General features: G+C 37.8%; 1 protein-coding gene across 1 annotated transcript; it reads left to right on the top strand.

The window, feature by feature from the left end:
- Positions 1 to 632: 632 nt before the first annotated feature.
- On the top strand, positions 633 to 14,862 carry LOC121881950 (NACHT, LRR and PYD domains-containing protein 14-like). The gene is made up of 12 exons (XM_042389811.1): positions 633 to 647; positions 870 to 1,028; positions 2,510 to 2,745; positions 2,873 to 4,185; positions 4,241 to 4,300; positions 4,378 to 4,850; positions 6,745 to 6,918; positions 7,758 to 7,931; positions 9,134 to 9,307; positions 9,982 to 10,155; positions 12,014 to 12,187; positions 13,545 to 14,862. The coding sequence occupies exons 2-12, from the start codon at positions 901 to 903 to the stop codon at positions 13,552 to 13,554; spliced, it is 3,090 nt and encodes a 1,029-aa protein (XP_042245745.1). The 5' UTR covers positions 633 to 647; positions 870 to 900; the 3' UTR covers positions 13,555 to 14,862.
- Positions 14,863 to 21,266: the final 6,404 nt, after the last annotated feature.

Raw genomic sequence — 21,266 nt, 5'->3', positions numbered from 1 at the left:
CCCATTTCTACTCGCAGAATATATATATATATATATGTATGTATGTATGTATGTGTGTGAGTGTAAAATAGCCCAGAATATGATCAGGGTATGTTTCAGGGAAAATGGAAATTATGTAACTCATATCAAACCCGACGCTCAGGAATTTTCAGCCTCACACGTGACTGAATGGAAATGACGATAAATGATGTAAAATATAAACGTGTTTAACTGTTAATATAGGTACAATTTAATTCACTGAGAGTCTGTCTGTCAGCAAGAAACAGTTTAATGGAGGAAATAACATCATGAAAAGTAAAATCTTTCTAATAAATGAAGAAAGTTGTTTATGGTTCTTTTATTGATCAGACCAACAATTAACAGATTTTTTAACTAGATGATGAATCAGAAAACAAATAAAACATACAACTTTGTGGCTGATACAATCTGTAATCTGTCTCCACTTCGGTATGAAACTGCAGTGATGTATCAGATCAGTCTGATCAGCTGCAGTGTCCATTCAATAACTGAGATCCAATAAGGGGGCATGTCAGCTGGTAAAAGACTTCCAGTGAAGGCTGCTCTTGTGTTTCCTCGCTCCTCGGAGCAGAAATAAGAGACTTGAGACGCCTGTCAAAATGGCGCACCAGGAACAAATTTCGGTTCAGGTGAGGCACAAGGAGGGAGGATAGCTCAAATAAGAGACTTGAGATGTACCCACAGATGTTTATCTGAAGTCTGTTTGTTGGATTTAAACCAGAGTCAAAGTTTATCTTTGTGATGGCCAGAAAACACACATGGTTGTAGTTTAAGTTATGTAAACTAATAAGAAGCTACGAAGTTGAGAGGAAGGAGTGTGCTTATTATACTGTGTATGTGTGTGTCTCCAGTGTTACTGGTTTACCTGTCAGACTCCAGAAGATGAATGATTTTGAGGAAGAGGAGGACGGAGCAGAGGGTCTAATATCCAGCTGTCGGTCTATGAAGAGTGACTGGTCTAAAGGTATTCCTGTAAGCTTCAGTAATGAACCTGGACCCTCAGACACAAAGTAAGAGACTGTTTCTTCTGTAAACTGACCTGAAGATGATTCAGTTTTTAATGTCATTTGATAACCCACATTACAACAATATTCTTTTATAATTCTGTTTTTTTTAATATAGTAACTGTTCTTTTTGTTGTTTGAGCACTGACAGCATTATTTCCTCATTTATAGCTTTAATTTTGTGGAAAGAGTGCTTGATTGCTGTTTTGAAATGTTTATTACTTGCTTCAACTAATATTTAAAAAAATCAAAAGTAGTAGCAGGTAACACAGGGTGATATTTAGTAAGGATTTAGTAACAAGTGAAATTGTGTCTGTCTAAACTAAAAGACTGCACCAGGGTTTTGTGCAGGTAAAATGGAATAAAACTGAATGTTTGGTCTCATGCAATACAGAATGTGTCTTAACGCGTTCCTGTTTAAAGGCGCAAACTATGGGAAGTGGTAATGGAAATGTATACAAACAGCCTGCTGCAGCTGATGCAGACTGACCACTGCAGCAGAGAAAACTGAGTTTGACATTCAATGTTTGGGAAAAGTAAAAACTGTAAAAGAGAGATTATAGCAGAAACAGTGTGAGAGACAAACACAATGAAAAAATGCATTATGAAGATATGTACCAGAGCTCTCTGTTGAGCACCACAACACAAGACAAAAGAGCAGCAGCCTCATATTTTTCACAAGTGGACTTTTCTGTTTTACTCAATTGCCTCCTACTTATGTTTCCTGACTTTTAACAGCTCAAAGAGGGTTAAAGGAGCCCTGTGGAGTTTTCTTGTTAACAAACAAAAGTCATGTTTACATGGACTTACTTACCAAAACAAGTGTGTGAATTCTTGTGGTCTAACAAATGTGTTGAATCCATTTCCCTCCCCATGAAACATTCACAAAGCTTTCAAAGCAACCTTTTCAACCTAATGTTTTGAATCCTGCATTGTTTACATCAATGTTTACTTGCTTGCACTCTTCTTCTTCTTGTCTGCCTTTGCTAGTGCATTATTGTTTTTGTCTAATTACCTTTGAATCCTGGCAATTGTAGTATATATTTTAATTTTATATTTTATTTCAAACTCAATGTGCTGAAGCCCAGAGCCTGAAGAGAAAAGAAATCAAAATACTTAGGCAAGGCAAGTTTATTTGTATAACACTGTTACAGTAGTTGAGTTTTTCCAAATCTTGCTGACACATCCTTTAATTCTCGATATATTCTTTAGGTGATAGTAGGCTGACTTTGTAATTGTCTTAATGTGGCTGTTGAAATTCAGGTCTCAGTCCATGACTACACCAAGATTTCTGGCTTCGTTTGTGGTTTTTAACATTATCGATTGAAGCTAAGTGCTGACTTTAAATTTTTAATTGAAGAAAATTCTTTCTTACTTACAGTCTGTTATGTAGGGTTTATGTAGGGAAAGAGCTGCATGCAACTTGTGAGCTGTCGGTTGACCACCACTAATGTGATGTGTCATAAAGAATATGTTAATTTCCACAGAGAGAGGAAGAGGAGGGATGTTTCTGTGGAGGAGCAGCTGTCCTGCTGTTCTTTGTGTCAGGACGTCCTGAAGGATCCAGTCTCTATCAGTTGTGGAGACTGGTTCTGCAGACAGTGCATCACCTCATACTGGGACCAGTCTGCTTTATCAGGAGCGTCCTTCTGTCCCCAGTGTGGAGGAAAATCCAGAACAAGCTGTGGACTGCAGACAGACCGTCAGACCAGCACTGTACAATGTAAGACTGAAGATCTGTCTGCTGATGTCATCATCTCTGAAAACAGGACAGGAATCTACCTCCTCTATCCTACTGAAAATTAATGCAGTGAGACATATCTCTTTTGACTTTTTTTCTTCTCTTTCAGCAGATAGTGGTCTGCAGGAGGTTTTAAATGCACATAAGATCAATCTGAGGAGGAGATGTGAATGTGTGACTGAAGGAACTGATGAAGCAGGAAGTGAAACCCTCCTCAACAGGATCTACACTGAGCTCTACATCACAGAGGGACAGAGCGAAGAGGTTAATACCCAACATGAGGTGAGGCAACTTGAAACAGCTTCCAAGATGAAGACCATTCATGACACTCCAATCAAGTGTCACGACATCTTTAAAGTCTTACCTGACCAACAGAAAGACATCAGAGTCGTTCTGACAAACGGTGTTGCTGGCGTTGGAAAAACCTTCTCAGTGCAGAAATTCACTCTGGACTGGGCAGAGGGCTTAGAAAACCAAGATATCAGTCTTGTGATTCTGCTTTCGTTCAGAGAGCTGAACTTGATCAAAGATGAGCAGTACAGTCTCCTCATGCTGATCCATGTTTTCCATCCAACATTACAGAAGGTCACAGCAGAGAAGCTTGCTGTCTGTAAAGTTTTGTTCATCTTTGACGGCCTGGATGAAAGCAGACTTTCACTGGATTTCAAGAACAATGATGTTGTGTCTGATATCACACAGAAGTCATCAGTCAGTGTGCTGTTGACAAACCTCATCGAGGGTAATCTGCTTACCTCGGCTCTCGTCTGGATAACTTCCCGACCTGCAGCAGCCAATCAGATCCCTCCTACAGGTGTTGATAGGGTAACAGAAGTACAAGGCTTTACTGATGCCCAGAAGGAGGAGTACTTCAGGAGAAGATTCAGTGATGAAGAGCTGTCCAGAAAAATCATCTCACACATCAAGACATCCAGGAGCCTCCACATCATGTGTCACATCCCAGTCTTCTGCTGGATCATTGCTAGAGTTTTGGAGCACATGTTGACTACAGACCAGAGAAGAGAGCTGCCAAAGACCCTGACTGACATGTACTCACACTTCCTGCTGGTTCAGACACAGAGGAAGAAGCACAAGTATGATGAGGGACATGAGACGAGTCCACAGGAGCTGATTGAGACTGACAGGGAAGTTCTTCTGAAGCTGGGGAGACTGGCTTTTGAACATCTGGAGAAGGGAAACATCATGTTCTACCAAGAAGACCTGGAGCAGTGTGGTCTTGATGTCACAGAGGCCTCTGTGTTATCAGGATTTTGTACAGAGATCTTCAAAAGAGAGAGTGTGATCTTCCAGAAAACAGTCTACTGCTTTGTTCATCTGAGCGTTCAGGAGTTTCTGGCTGCAGTCTACATGTACCACTGTTACACCAACAGCAACACAGAGACTCTGGAGGACTTCCTGGGATATGTGCATGATGTAGATGATTATGAAGATGATGATTATGAAGATGATGATTGTGAAGAAGAAGAAGAAGAAGATGATGATGATGATGATGAAGATGATGATTATGAAGATGATAATTATGATTATGATTATGATGATCATGGTGATGATCATGATGATGAAGATGACGATGATGATGATGACAGATACGATTACCATTTTCCATCTCCGGATGACTTCCTGAGGAGAGCCATGAAGAAATCTCTCAGAAGTAAAAATGGCCACCTGGACCTGTTTGTTCGCTTCCTTCATGGCCTCTCTCTGGAGTCCAACCAGAGTCTCTTAGGAGGCCTGCTGGGTCAGACAGAGAACAGACCAATAATCATCCAGAGAGTCATCAACAAGCTGAAGAAGATGAACACTTGTGATATCTCCCCTGATAGAAGCATCAACATCTTCCACTGTCTGATGGAGATGAACGACCACTCAGCACATTGGGAGATACAAAAGTTCCTGACGTCAGAGAACAGGTCAAGGAAGAAACTCTCTGATATCCAATGCTCAGCTCTGGCCTACATTCTGCAGATGTCAGAGGGGGCTTTGGATGAGTTGAACCTGAAGAAGTACAACACATCAGAGGAGGGAGCACGGAGACTGATCTCAGCTGTGAGGAACTGCAGAAAGGCTCAGTGAGTCCAGATGTTATTAACATTAGTTTAATTTTTCAAATATAAATAATATAAAACTCTTTATGCTCTACTTATTTACAGCCAAAATAATATGTCAGTTATCTTTACTCCCAGATGTTCTTGAGTTGTTTCAAAAGTTGTGAGTGCAAATAATTCTGTTAAGGTAATGAACACAGTTACTCTATATATGTCTAGTAATAATTGGATTTTACAGTTTTTTCTTCTATTTACCTTCCTATGGGTGATGGAGGTGTCATTCGAAACCTGGTAAAGCAATTGAAGGACTTTAGAGGTTGCGGTTGAGGTTTTATCACAGCAGCATTTTATCACCACATATATCAGTATTTTACAGTTATCAGTGAATGTAGTAAAGTTATTATCAGGTTCTACAAATAATATATAATCAGACAGACACTGTTTTTTTTTTACCACTATGATTAAGAGTTTAAAATAAGATCTGTATCATTTTCCAAAGGTGATTTTTGAGGTCAGAGAGAATTGCTTTCATCATCATTTTTTTTCTTAATGGTTTATGAGCCATTTTATTGTGAGCATGGGTGATCAGCAAATCAACAAACTGATTCAGTAATGTCAGATATACAACAATGTCTAAAGTTTGCTAACAATAACCAACATAGCCTCCGTTAACTACTGGTCATACGCGACACAACCCCTGAGTGTGTTGAACCGATGGTGCCTTTTATTTCTCAACTTTTTATTTTAAAGACGGAAGTCATTTTACATAGTCTTGCCTTTCTTATATTCTGTTTGTCGCATAAAGAAACTCTGAAGTGATTCTCTCTTGTTGGTGAGAAATAGTAAATGATCATTGATATAAGCTGCTTAAATTTAATCACCTGATTGCAGGGACTGTATGACGATGAGTTTATTTTTAAGACAAAACCATAACTTTAACCTCCCCTAATTGAGTAATGGCAATTCATTTGCTCCACATGTCCCATTGCTCAGGCATTTATGACCTTGATAACATCTTTCTGATGACATCATGTTAAAAATAATTCACTCTTACTGGTTTGTTAATTCTGTTTTTGTGCTGAATCAGTTTTTCAGATTCTCAGAAAAGAATGTTGACAACTAAACTTGATGCAGTCATCTGTCATGCACATCTAAATATTTAATTACATTAATATTTCATTATGTACAGGTCTAATGTTGTCAAGCCATTTGTTTCATTTGTGTTTGTCAACTAAATTTCCCTGCTTAGCGATGTGAAGCTGACAGCAGCAGGTAGCCAGCAAAGAGAGATGATCTTTCTCAACTAAATGTTCACTGAATCGAACTGAGTAAAAATATCTCTGAGTCAAATTAAAAATAGTAGACAGTAAAAATGGTTTTCCAATCAAGATGGCCTGATGATAACTTTTGTGGAGACAGACATGGGATCAGATCATACAGACAGACTGTGCTCATTATGGAAGCCTCAATGTATTTCCATTTTCTCTCCCTTCATCTGCAAAATTAAAGCAAAACAAAAATTTTGCAGGTATGAGAGAGAGTTATGATGTTTCATTCAAACACACTGAGATACGATTAGCTGGACTAGGAGTGCTCTGGTAGCCCACTGGTTAAGACACATGCCATATAACCGCAATGTCTACTGTTCAATTCAGGCAGTGGACCTTTGTTGCATGTCATTGCCTGTCTCTGTCTCCTCTTGTTTCCTTTTATCTCTAAACTGTCACTCTCTCATTAAAGGAATAGAATGCCCCAGAGAAAAAAAATTGATTTGCTTTGAATGATTAGCTGAACCACTGATGTGAAGAGCAAATTTTAATCAAAATAGGGAATCTCAAACTGTCTTGTCATCAAATGTAGTAAATATAAAGTGTCCTCTTTCATGATAACATATGTTGGAATATATGTTTCATGACAGACTTTCTCACTGTGGACTCTCGGAGACTCACTGTGAAGTTGTGGCCTCAGCTCTGAAGTCCAACCCCTCCCATCTGAGAGAGCTGGATCTGAGCTCTAATGACCTGCATGATTCAGGAGTGAACCTGCTGTCTGCTGGACTGGAGAGTCCAAACTGTAGACTGGAGACTCTGAGGTCATTTCACTGACTATAGATTTTGTAGTATTTTTCTATATATTCAATTCAAATCCTTCACTGAAGTTTCAAATGTTTGGTTCATACATTTTCAGGATTTGCCCAAGTACAAATCAGTAGAATTTAATTTTTTTCAGGAATTCAAAATCCACAGTCTTCTGTGTAAAAATTACTTCCCAAGTTTAAACTAATATGAGGCTTCAGAAGTCTGAGTTACACATATCAAGTAAGTATCTTTGTGTTTCGTCAGTGTTTCCTTGCTGAGCTGCAGTTGAGGGATCATAACTTAAGAGGGAATTTTAACTTTGAGTTAGACAAATCAAGTGGGTGTCTACCAGCCTGTCAAAGCCTCAGTAGCTGCAGCTGAACTTATGAAGTCATTTCCTACAGTGTAGCTGTGTTAAGAAGATACCACTTTACAGTCAGTATGGACAGGAGGAATGATTAATGCCAAAAATAAGATGTTTTAATTATACATACCCACTAAACTATCAAATACAGGAAGGAGGTCATGTAATAAATAATGAACAGGTTTTTAGTCCAACATGTCTGATTCCATATTGATCCTCTAGTTACAGACTTGACTGAGTTCTGCAACATTTTATGAAAACAGTGTTTACATGAATAGGTGTCTGAATGTTGTGGTGACATTTAAATGATGTCTGTAGAAGGCTGACATTATGATGATGCACAATAACACGATACAAAGACACTCTACTCATCTTAAGGAAAAGCTCATTGATTAGGACATAGTAATGTTGAACTACACATTTAAAAACTGAACACATCTGATTAGATTGTAAATGTATTTTAATCTACATCATTTATTCTTTATTCAGATTGTGGGACTGCAAGGTGTCAGAGATCAGCTGTGATTCTCTGGTCTCAGCTCTGAAGTCCAACCCCTCCCATCTGAGAGAGTTGGAACTAAGTCACAACATCCTGCGGGATTCAGGAGTGAAGCTGCTGTGTGATTTTCTGAAGAGTCCACACTGCAGACTGAAGACTCTGAGGTCAATTCACTGACTGTGTGTTACTATTACTGATCTTATGTTTAATAACTGAAACTAATTAATTTACATCCATAACTTACATCCATGAAGTATTTTTTTCCCATATTTTCATTTTTTATACTGTACAAAATTTAGTCTGTACATATAAAAGATGACTGATTCTTCAAGAAACTGTAAAAAATGCCCACTGTTAGTTGTTAAAGTAAATTAATGTTTTTCATTTCTGTTTGGAGTTACATCTTTATACAGAAGATCCTCTCAACTAATATCTGTTTTAAATTGATCAAGATTACTTGCTAAAGATCAAAACAAAAAAATCACTCATGTTTATTTTAATGTGTTTAATGAATGGTGTCCTATCATTGATATTGATCCTTCAGAACACACACGCACACACACAGAGGGACACAGAGAGATCAATGCAGGTCTTTTGCAAGTATCTTTTTATAATCAGTTTTGACATGAATAGGTGTTTGAATGTTGTGGTAACATTTGGATGATGTCCGTAGAAGACTGTCATTATGATGATCCACAATAACATAATGACAAAGTCACTCTACTCATTTTAGAGAAAAGCTCATTGATGAGACACAGTAATGTTGAATTACACATATTAAACCTGAACACACCTGATTGGATTATAATTTAAATTTTATCTACACAACAACAAACAAGAAACCTGATATCCACAGGTAGACTTCTCCTGTAGAACTCTGATTTCTCTGTCATGTACCAGCTTTTTACATGTGAACATGTGCAGGTAAAATGACTGCAGACAGATGAAGGAACAGCAGAGCAGCTGGATGAAAGCAGAGATCATTACACGAAGCAATGTGTCCTTGTATTTAAAATAAATCCATCTTAAGTCCAACTAAAACTGAAACTAACACAAAGCAGCCTGTAGAAGTCTAAATACGTTGGTTTCAAGCCCTGAACATTTAAATATTTGTTAAATTTAGACACTCTCACATTGTGAGGAAAAGCTCCAGCCCTGCTTCCAGAATAAGTTCAGGTTTAGGGGAGAAATCTGATCACTGACCTGCTGCATGTACACAAGGACTTACAGTAAACAGGTAACTACAGTGAATGTAAACACACTGATTGATTAGGACAGGGTAATGGTGAATTACACATTTAAAACCTGAACACATCTGATTCGATTATAAATGTATTTTAATCTGCATCATACATTCTTTATTTAGATTGATGTCATGCAGTTTGTCCGAGATAAGCTGTGCTTCTCTGGTCTCAGCTCTGAAGTTCAACCCCTCCCATCTGAGAGCATTGCAGCTGAGTGACAACAAGCTGCAGGATTCTGGAGTGAAGCTGCTGTGTGATTTTATGGAGATTCCACACTGTAGACTGGAGACTCTGAGGTCAGTTCACTGATTTGTTACTATTGTTGATCTTAATGTTTTACAACTGAACCTAATAGATGTACTTCTTATCAACAATCTTATCAACAAATATTTAAGTTGATGAAGTTTACTTGCTGAAGGAAAAAAAAATTCTTTATTATTTTTTTATTGATCCTTTAGAACACACACGCACACACACACTGTGCCATCAGTGTGTGGATGTGTATGAATGATTAGATTTTCACTGATGGGCAGGTTGGGACCTTGCATGGTAGACCCTGTACCATTCAGCGTATGAATGTGTGTGAATGGGTGAATGTGATTCGTAGTGTAAAAAGCGCTTTGAGTGGTCGGAAGACTAGAAAGGCGCTATACAAGTACAGTCCATTTACCATTCCATTTACCATTTATACACAGTGGGCCACAGAGAGATCAATGGAGAAATTTAAGTATTGTTTATGAGTCAGTGTTGACATTAATAGGTGTCTGAATGTTGTGGTGATATTGGATGATGTTTGTAGAGGGCTGACATTATGATGATCCACAATAACACAATGACAAAGTCATTCTACTCATTTTCGAGAAAAGTTCATTGATGAGAACATAGTAACGTTGAACTACACAATTAAAACCTGAACACATCTGATTGTATTATAAATGGGTTTTATCTACATCATTTATTCTTTATGCAGATTGTGGCGCTGCAGTTTGTCAGAGATGAGCTGTGCTTCTCTGGCCTCAGCTCTGAAGTCCAATCCCTCCCATCTGAGAGAGTTGGATCTGAGTGACAACAAGCTACAGGATTCGGGAGTGAAGCTGCTGTGTGATTTTCTGGAGAGTCCACGCTGTAGACTCGAGACTCTGAGGTCAGACACCATTTTTAGTTCTGTTAGTTCTGTGCCAAAATGAATATGATGTTAAAGTCGTGGTGACACTAAACTGCAGACATAAAGCTGATATTATATTGATCCATACTGAGTATCTTAATGGTAAAGTCTATTTTCTTCTTAAGTGGTTTAGTCCATTGACTGTGTCAGAACAATGTTGCGCTGCATATTTGAAACCTTCATATAACATCAGAAATCGATATTGTATAATTCACTCTGAACCTCTTAAACACTGTTTTTTTTTTGTCTTTTATATTAGATAGTTTTTTAACCTGCATCCTGCTGGATCCAGGTGTAATGAGTTTACATCCTTTAAACTTTAGGGCTGGATGAGAAAATAGATTTTCCGATTAATTGTGATTCTTACTTGAATGATCAATAATTGATCCTTGAAATCCAGAGATTGATCTTTGCATTTGCACCTTTACTCAGTAAACGTGTACATGTGCACTGTGCTGTGTGTATGCAGTGGTTACTTGTTGTAAATGGTTCTGTTAGAGCAGCATGATGTGTAAAATGTCTACTTTGTGGAAATCAAGTTATTACAACATGCACCAAAAAAGTTTAAAAGTAATGTAGATGCTATCTGCTATATTAGCTGCCTTGAGTCACGACTGTCCCATAAACCGTGATGTGAATAGCTCCTGGCTGTATTCAGAGTTGCATACTGATGTACTATTCATACTAAGTATAACATCAAATTGTGTATGTAGTGCATTCCAACTTCATATTACATGTTATGATAATGTTATGAATCCCCCCCCCCCCCCCCCCATATTTTTAATTGACTGGACTTCAGATTCTCCTAGAACCAGCCGAATAATTCTGATTGAACTGAATGTGCGCCATTTTTGGTCCGATATCCAGCTCTAAAAATACATTTGTGCATTGTGGGGCAGTTGAGTATGTCCAGTAAGTGTTTTTTTTCCTAGGATGGCGATGTTCCGCAAAGATCGGCCCCTACTCTGCCTCTGATTGGCTCTGACCCTGATATTCTTACCCTTACCCTTTCCATCTCCCTCCTCTTGTTATTTGAATAAACTGACCACATATTGGGAATCATATGAAAAAATTTTAAAACTTGATAAAGTGACCTATTAACAGTCATCCTACAGCAGTAGAACTTATAAATGTTAATGAACCAAATCACTGAGCGAAGAAGTGACGTCCTAACTGAAGACCCGCCTTGACCCGAATTAACATTTGAGCATTGTCTACTGTACAGTGGGGTATGACTTTGAAAATTAAATGTCAAGCAGCTTTTCCACTTTCATTTTAATATGGCCATAGAATGCCCATATGAGTATATTAAAATGCAAATTGGATTATTGCATTTTCATTTTTACTCAAATAACGCATTCATATGTAGAAAATTATAATGCTATTGTAGAATGACATTTTCAAGTTTACATCATCATTTTAATATAGTCCCCTACAGGCTCCCATACACTTGCAAGTGATGCAGGTCTTTTCTTATTCTTGCTCAAGTTTTTGCACATGTAAGCCAAAAATATAGCTGTCATGTTTTAGTCTTTTTGCATTTTTACTTGTGTTTGGCTGCACAACATGAGTTTGTATTGATGGATTCACTGCAGAATTTAAGATGTGAAGTCACTATGTCTTTATTGAAGTGGCAACATATTATTTATAATGAGAGCTCTTTTCACTGTTTTTATTTGACAGTTTTTAACCTGCATCCTGTTGGGTTCAGGTGTTTGGAGATTCCATTTTCTAAACTTCTAGATTCTAAACCCTCTGCAGCTCTGAACAGATCATGAAACATGATCTCAAGGAGGAACTTTGTCTTTTAAAGTGACATAATTTATCCTTTTTTCAGTTTAAAAGGCTGCAGTTTGTCAGAGATCAGCTGTGCTTCTCTGGACTCAGCTCTGAAGTCCAACCCCTCCCATCTGAGAGATCTGGATCTGAGAGGAAACAACCTGCATTATTCAATCATGAGGCTACTGTCTGATCTGAAGAAGAGTCCACACTGTAGACTGGAGTATCTGAGGTCAGTGGAGAGTTGGAGTCAGTCCGTGCTGGTTTCAGCAGCATTGTATTAAACACATTTAGTATCAAAGCAAAGATCCAGTATCTCCTGGTGAACCTCCAACAATCTCAGTGGCTGCTTTCCTCACTGAAACTGTGAAAGGAGAATGGTGACAGACTTCAGGATCGGACAGAAAGACAGAGAAAGAGCAAGAGAACAGTCAGCCAGTCAGATCAGCCAGAGGCTTGTTGTGATCATGTGTTTGAGTTGATGTGAAGACGACTGTTGTTGTGTTCTTGTCTTCAGGAAATAAAGTTGGATTACAGCTGACTGCCTTACAGGATGTATAGAGACAGTGGTCCTCATCATCAAACTGTCGTACTATCAAATCTGATCTGAAAGTGTTTGTTCTCTCATTTCAATACTAAAGAATTGATCAGTTCATCTTTGTCAGAGCTCTAAGATCAGTCTGACTGAAGCCTGGAAATCACTGGCTCTGATTTCACAGAAGCATCATTACGTTTAGTACCTGTAGTGACTTGATTTCGACAAACAAAAAAAACCTAAGCCACAGTGAGGGGCTGTTACCGGGACATGTAATTGACGCGTCGTCATGCAGCAGCTCCATGTACTAAATCAAACATCTTCGGACTTGTGCTTCAGATGTGTTTATTTATCAACGTGCTATGCATACACTTATATCTATAACTTGCATGAAAACAACAAAAAGGCTTAAAGATTAGCCTCTAAACGGCGGTAAAAAAAACTGTGTGCTTCTCACGGTAAGCAGCACACCTGAGGAGTAATTGCCTCTTCCTCTACATATACATTGCCATATGCGTCTGTCCAATACGCCACCTACTGTGGCAACCAGGGAGTGACCTTAACACAGTCATAGATACAAATGGCTCTAACAGTAACCATGTGGTCTTTATACAGACCAGAACCTGCAGAAGTCCAGGAATCATAGCAGGTGTTAAGCTGAGAGCTCTGACTGATTGTCATACTGATTGTCACAGTACATCCATCAGTAAACTGATGAGTGAATGTCTCTGTTTCTGCAGTAATGATGTGTTCATGACTTAGCAGTTTATTTCCTCTGTGTACTTCAGTGAAATATGCAGAGTAAACAGACTTGATACCAAAAGTCTCTGCAGGTCTGTGAGCTTGGAACTCAGTGATTTCACTCCAACATGTTAACATGAGAGCTGAAAAGAAGCTTGCTATGCTTCACAGCTGTTCCACTTCTGGTCCGAACAGGACTGAAGTCCCTGCTGCTCTTCATTCTGGATGTGCTGCATCACTGACTGACAGCTGATGAAGTGAGTCTCACTAAACACTGATTTATGACCTCTGTTGTTTCTTCTTCTCTCCTCAGCTGGAAGTGATGATCTCTATAAGAATGTGAGTGAACATCCAGGAGTGTGTGTTGAGAGAGGATCAGCTGTATCCTGATGATCCATCTGGACCGGAGTCTGGATCTGGATTTTGTCATCTTCACTTAAATCTCTTAACTGACTACAAACTGATTATCTGTGGATTTCATTGAAGTCAGCACTTTACAGATTTGTGATACATGAGCTGTTTGATGCAGAAAAGACGTAAAAAAAACAGGTGTTATAAGTCACTCTGACCCTGGGCCCATATTTATCAAGTGTCTCAGAATCACACTGAGAGTTAACTGAGGACTAAAACTAACTGAGCAAAAGAGAATTTGCTCTGACTTTCAGCAGGAGAAGGATTACTCCGGGGAGAGAGTGAGACGTCGCTGTTTTACCACAGTCAGAGCAGGAAAGTAGAAATAATGATGATGTGTTGTAGTTTTCTCACAGTCTCGGCTGGAAATATTAAACAGTGATAATTTGGTATATTATGTATATAGGCAGGTAACCAGGCAAGTAACTTAACAAGGTTATGTTAAAAAACTATGATGCCAAAATTCATCATGATATGCTGTGTGGTTTCACAGCCTGTAATAGTGCTGCATCTTGCACATGTTGCACAGATGCATGTTACAAACCCTCTCTTTGAAGAATATCTTCTCTTCCACTGTCTAATTTCTCTTTCAACTACACCCCAAGTTAACTTCTGTTCTCTACATGAAGGTAAATACACCACAACAATATTAACATTGTTAAGGTATAAAGCATTCTGTAACGTAAGTTTTGTACACTTCTCAAGGGAGGGTGGTGGGATGATGACCCATATGTTATTGAATCTGCATTCTTTGTTTTGGATATCTGTGGATCTGTTGGATTTTTTTTGCCTAACCACTGGACCACCAGGACACGCCATCTGAGTTTTTGGTTATGCTTTTTTTTAAAGGTCCATGATTCTTATAATTTCTTATTAATTTCTGAAAAGTTTCCAGGAATTAATTGTTTGTGTAATTTGGTACTGTTTATAGATTTCCATTTCGACTTGAGTTAATATTTATTCATCAGTCATTTATTATTGGAAACTTTATTTTTTCTGGAGATGAAACATGTTTGCATGTTTGGCTGACCTGCTGTGAACGGACTAAAAGACCTCAGCTTATGGTAGCTTAGCAATTGGGACTGATTGATTGGAAGTGTACCAATTGAACACTGTCTCTATTTTACCTATTTTTGGTTATTTACGGGATATTAACTAAATTTTTTCTTTTTTTCCTGTTTTCTTTATTCCTTAAAGAGTCCCTCTTGAGGTGTTTTAAGATGTATATAAAATACTCTACTTTGAATAATAATTTGTGTCTGATGTGTTTTTTCCACAAAAAAAGTTCAATTATGTTGTCAAAATCCTTAAAAATTATATCTACTTCTTCTACCCCATTTTAAAAATTCCAGAACCTATAAATATGCAAATATATTTCTTCTCAAAGGCTTCAAGTTTCCACATCAAACTTGTGTAAGTTGAATATTGGACCAGGATTGGCTTCCAAACTATTTGTGACGTTACAAATCATGTTCGTAGGCTTTGCCCCTTAAAATTGGATTTTCAATGAGCTCAGAGAAACTTTCCACTTTCAGCAGATGAATGTAAAAACAAACTACACACATACATCATTCTACACAGAGAAGCTCGAACATCCAACTGAAGGAACAAGAAAAAACACATTTTTGAGTGGAGGGGGACTTTAACTTTATTACTGAACTCAAGTGCAATATACAAACAAGGAAACAGTGCCACCAAGTGACGATACAGGAAAATAGCAATCCATACAGACTTGCACAACAAGGAGAAATAAATAAATGAAAAAAGAAATTTTAAAAAATGTGGGGAGCGGAGAAAGTAACTATAATTAGAGCTGTCTTAATCATTTAGTCTATGAAATTTCAAAAATTTGAGAAAAAATAAGATCAAGAGGGAAACTGTTTTGCAGTGTGTGTCCAAAACTTAATAACAAGAACATACATACTAAGGAGAAAAAAGCAATTCAAGACATAGTCCACACATGGCACATATCCTTCGTAAAATACACAAAACTACTACACAGAAGCGTCCAGCAGTGCTCCTGGAGTACAAAGACTCAATGTGAAAGTGAAATGCACTTACCACTGTGCAGCACTGACTATAACTTTATAGTAGTTATAGTCTATATATATATAGTAGCCATATTGAAATAAATCCCCAGTTAACTGTAATGTTATGGATTGATGGATCAGACTTTTGCAGCTGGGAGCCCCGAGATGTCGGCCTGATGGGAGGGGCTGAAGCTCACTGAACAGGGTGTTGTGGGTGAAGTAGCAGGTTTTCAGTCTTTGACCGGGCCTGCTGGTAATGTCGGCTGTCTTGCATAGTGCTGTTCATTTATCCAGCAATACTCACAATTTTGCTGAGCAAGTCCTTCTGCCCAGTATTAACGTTACCATACCAACAGAGGATGCAGAATGTCATAACACTCTGACTAAAAATCAGATCTCAATATAAAACACACAGTATCAAAGAGGGCTAGCATTCGTAAAAAAAAAATATAGCCGTTGTTGACTTTTCTTAAGTCAGTGTGATAGTTTCACTTCAGTTTGTGATCAATGTAGATCCCGAGGTGTTTGTATTCTTCCACTGCCTGAATAAGCTGACTGCTTAAGGATGTTGACACTATATACACACTAAGTTATATCATTAGGAAGACAGTGAGTGTGTTGGGAGTCCTGAGTGGTTGTTCTTTAACTTTATATTCCAAAGATGTCAGTTTTGCTTTGACACATTGTATGCCAACATTATGGCTCCAATAAGTTATATATTTTTCTTCATAGGCCTTTTTTCTCATACATACAGTGTGGCATTGTGCCTCAATGGATCAATATTTTCTTCACATTTTGAAGCGTAGTTTTAACCCAGAATTTTTTAGTCTACTCATAATGTTGTGTACTTAAATCAAATAATTTATCAAATATATAACTTTATTTTTGCACTGCCTGAGTGTTAATTCCTCATATATTTTCTTTTTATATGTTCAAATTTGACTGCTTGTGCCTTCAAAAAGCCAAGTAAAGAAGCTTCCTTCTTTTTTTTTTGATCATAAAAACCAGGTACTGGCTCCTGCTCAGTCCATCTCACACGTTCTTGATTTGTTTACATCTGAATAAATGTCAAGGCAGCTTCAAACTTTATAAAGAAAACTGACACAAAAAGTGACATTGCATCAAAATTTTATTATACTGTGTGGAATACTGAAGTTAAAAAATAAGTTCTAAGAAACAATAAAAGTCCATTTTACTTGAAGGACTCGTCATGTTACAGTCAAAATTAAAATGGTGGTCCCATTTTTATTTATAATTCCAATCAGATCAACAGCTTTTATTTTCAATAAGTGTTTATTATTTCTCTCTGCATGTCAGAACCAGAATGATTAAATCTTGTGTCAAACACAATTTGTTAAATAACCATCTTTGGGTGCTAAAGCAAAGCAGGTCCATTGTGGATCCAACAGAAAATGAACAGAAAACATAAGAAGCTGTTACATTGCATGTTACTTACATACATGAAACCTGCCTGATAAAGACTGTACACATTCAGTTTAAGGCCTCAGATTATTATCCTTTCTTTGGTTTGCTGTTGGGTAGATTTTTATGTTTTATTTTCTATCTTCTAATACATATTTTTACATTTTTATTTGTAAATTTGACTGTTGTGGCCATTTTCTTTGCTGTGCTTCAATACTACTTCTAATCTAACTCACAAACCTCATCTAAAGGCAAAATTAATCAGATGTATCAGTGAGGACAGATTCAGACAGTCCTCTGAGTCCGGCTGGACGGCCCACTCACTCAGGGTTTAGGAGGCTGATCTGAGGTGGGGTGATGTAAGTGAGATGCAACAGAGCAGAAACATAAACAGTAACAGTGGTGATGGAAGCGTGAATGAAGCAACATTTTCTGCTGTATACCTTTTTGACTGTGATGTTATGTCTGTCAGGATTTTCAAGGATTTTACATTTTTAAAAGGGAAACTTTGACAGTGTTTCAAGGCCGTGGGAGGCAGAAATGATCTAAACCAGTGGTTCTCAAACTTTTTCACATCAAGGACCCCTAAACTGACACAAATTAGACAATGGACCCCTGTTTGATAAGAATTTTGCTTTTAGATGTTTTATTACAGAAAGTGTATGAAATCCATGACCAAAATAGTCATAACTTCTGTTATTGTGTTACTTATGGATGGAATTATAGTGAAAATAAATTATTCCCCTATTTGCTGGGGACCCCCTCAATGACCCCTGGGGGTCCCCAAACCCCACTTTGAGAATCACTGACTTAAAACATTTTTTGGACTCAGGGGGCTGCAGTATAAGCCGGTGGCTTCGTGACCCTCCTGTCACATCTGTTTTATCTCTGTCAGCTGGATTTCATTCTGTTGTGTCCAAATAAAATAAAAATAAAAATTACAAAAAAGGATAGAGGATGTTGTATGCTATACACATTGTAAAGCCCCATGAGGGAAATTGGGATTTGTGATATTGGGCTATATAAATAAAACTTACTGAGCTTGACCGCATCTACAGGCGCTCTCACATTAGCTTCAGTTTTAAGCCAACACAGGTATCTGTTAAGTCAAGACAGCTATACCGATGTTCTAAAAATGCACTTGTGTACTTGATTTGTAGCTGAGAGCTGTGCACCATCAGTACAGCTGTGTTACATCACCTGAACCTTCTCTCTGTTTGAGTTTAGTGTGAATCTTATATAAATATGTCAGACAGAAAATCCTCAGGACGCATACAGTAACAGGCTGTAGTTGATATTAGGCCACTCTCTTGGCATTCACCGCGTGCCTTAATTGTATGGACATTTAAATCAAGGTCCGCTGTGAACACGAGGAGAGACAACCCATGTTTTTCCTCTTGTCATGATCTGTTTCACTAAATCACTGCCCTACTTTCTCCAGTTCTGCCTGGTTTGCCCTTTTTGTCCTGCTTTATCCGGATCTGCTTTGTCCCATCCCACTCAATCCTATTTTCCTGCTTTTTACAGCACCAGTCTATCCTGCTTTATCCCATTATATCTCACTATGTTCTGCTTCAGTGGGCTCTGTATGAGTCACTTTCACTTCATCCCTCGTCTTACCCTTCACATGACAGAATGACATGTATGGCATCGTATCTTTTTTGGTTCCTGTTGTCAAGAGCATTAAGGGAGTTCAATATTAATTATATTGAAAGAATTATATGTTTTAATCCTTTTAATGCAAAAATATATTTAACTAATTTCAACATATCTTGAACTGACTTCACTAAATAAGCTTATGATTCCTGCTATGTATAATATTTACATATTTATTCTCATTTTTTGTGCAAAATATACTGACTACTGATTATACCGACTACATACAATATATGGATATATTAATACTGACTCTATATAACTGTACAGTGTAATGATTATACATAGCACACAAACGGTTCTGATAAGGCTATAACAAATACTTTAAAATGCTGATTATACAATCGTATACTACCTACAGCAAAGTATTGAAATGATTACAATCATAATTATACCAAGTAATGCGATTATACTGACTAGAATAACTAGAATGTATATTATGTCGGTTTTTGCTACGTCACATTGAACCAAAAACTTTTGATTCTAAACCTTTGCTGGCGTTCTGAACTGTGTTTGTATTTATTCTGCAGTTTTCTGTCTCCCCCTGCAGTCCAAAGACAGACAAGCAGCTCAGGAGGTTTTGATGCAACACTCGCCTACAGATATGAGTGTAAATGCAGCTCTCTCTCTCTCTCTCTCTCTCTCTCTGTATCAGTGGTGGAAAAAGAACCCTGATCTATATATTAGGTAAAAGTAGCAATATCTCAGTGTAAAAATACTTGTTTACAAGTAACAGTCTTAAGGAATAAACATCAAAATGTGCTAAAAGTAAAAGTGCTCATTATGCAGAATGGTGCATTTAAAAAAAAAATAAATTATGTTTTTATTATTGTGGCATTAATGTGTAAGCATTACTTTAATGATGCAGCTGATGATCCAAGTAGTTACCATTAGGTAACTACTTGCTGAATAGCTTTATCTATAGTAATCATTATTTGTTGAATGAATTGGAGTAAAATGTACAATATTTCCCACTGAAATATAGCAATATATAAAGTAGTGTACAATTGAAATATTCTAGTAAATTACAGGTTCCTCAAAATTGTACTTCAGTACAGTACTTGAGTAAATGTATTTAGTTACTTTCCACCACTGGGGCGTATATATATCTATCTATCCGTCTCGGGCCTGTGATGTCCTACTGACCTCCACCAAATACATGCTGGGACAGTTGTCAGCCAATTGTAAGGGAAAAACGAAATGATGAGACAACTGTGTGTTTAGTTGCTACAGTATGTTGACTAATTTAAGAATACTAACACCGACTTGAAAGGATAATATCAGTAATCTGCATGTTTTAGACAAATTGCACCAAATGATGAATTTTTGCATCAAAATCAATTATGCTGAGACTTTAAGCAGCTGGTTTCCAACCTTTTTGACCCCTAAAACAAAGTAATGTCTACTTGCCATCTTGTCTCCCAGGTGAGAGTCGACATTATTTATACGAGCAGGTCAATCAAATTGTCATTTCTTTCTTGTCAGATTGTTGAATTTGAAGGATTCCCAGGCACCTAAAAAGATTTAAGCATCTAATATTGCACAATTGCACAAAAAAGAAAAAATATGTGTATTAGAAATACATCTTTTAATGTATAATCCCTTTACTCATGTGACCCACTTCAGATTCATTTGGGATCTTCTTGCTTGAGATAGCACCCCCAACGCATACTGTAAAACTGCATCATCATACAAGGATAATGCCACTTGGACTACAGTTATAGCAGACATGATGTTCTGATGGATTTTCTAACTCGAGCATCATCACTGCAAACTGATTTTCAAGGAAGGCTGGGAAAGCACATAAAAAATCAGAAGCACACAAGCATACATACAGGAGAATACAGCAGATTTTAAACATGCAAAAAAAAACCCCAAAACAAACAAACAAACAAAAAAACAGTGGTATGGTCCTTTAAGCAGCACTGCGGAGCATTAAAGCATTATCCTCCATTATCCAGCAGCAGCCATAATGCACGTTCTTATACACCACTGCATTAATGACACAGCTGCAGGGGAGGAAGCTGCTGCTGCTGCTGCTGCTGCTGCTGTGAGCTTTTTCTTTTTTCTTTCATTTGTGCAACAGCAGCAGCAGCAGATGTGCTGCTCAACGGCTCTCCGGCAGAGGAGAGGAGAGGAGCTGGATCCATCTGCAGCCTCATTAACCGCTGAAATGCTAATGACCCAGATAGCTCATGTAGGCTAAAATGCAGAGGGGAGGGAGGGGGTGATGGCTGCCTTTGTGGGGGTCGGGCGTCTGTGTCGGAGCCTATATTAAGATTTTTTATTTTATTTTTACAAGAGTCGAGAACAGACACCTGCACAAATGACTCAAATTACAAGAATAGGCCACTATAAAGCACTAATTTAGTAAATAACATATTAAAGAATAACACTGGCGTGTTTTTCCATAATTAGAGCACCATGACTATCTTAATACACCACGTTATTAGGATAAAATATCTATATGATGTGTGTTTTATGCAGTATTTGTAATGGATTATGGGTGTGTATCC

The sequence above is a fragment of the Thunnus maccoyii genome, chromosome 17 (genome assembly GCF_910596095.1).
Source record: "Thunnus maccoyii chromosome 17, fThuMac1.1, whole genome shotgun sequence".
Lineage (NCBI taxonomy): Eukaryota > Metazoa > Chordata > Actinopteri > Scombriformes > Scombridae > Thunnus > Thunnus maccoyii.
The sequence above is the reverse complement of the archived record's forward strand: the minus strand, read 5'-3'. Positions and strand labels throughout refer to the sequence as shown.

Coding starts and splice junctions, on each gene's coding strand:
- LOC121881950 (XM_042389811.1), top strand. CDS start 901: ATGAATGATTTTGAGGAAGAGGAGGACGGAGCAGAGGGTCTAATATCC. Junction 1,029..2,509: donor CCTGGACCCTCAGACACAAA/GTAAGAGACTGT, acceptor TAATTTCCACAG/AGAGAGGAAGAGGAGGGATG. Junction 6,919..7,757: donor TGTAGACTGGAGACTCTGAG/GTCATTTCACTG, acceptor TTCTTTATTCAG/ATTGTGGGACTGCAAGGTGT.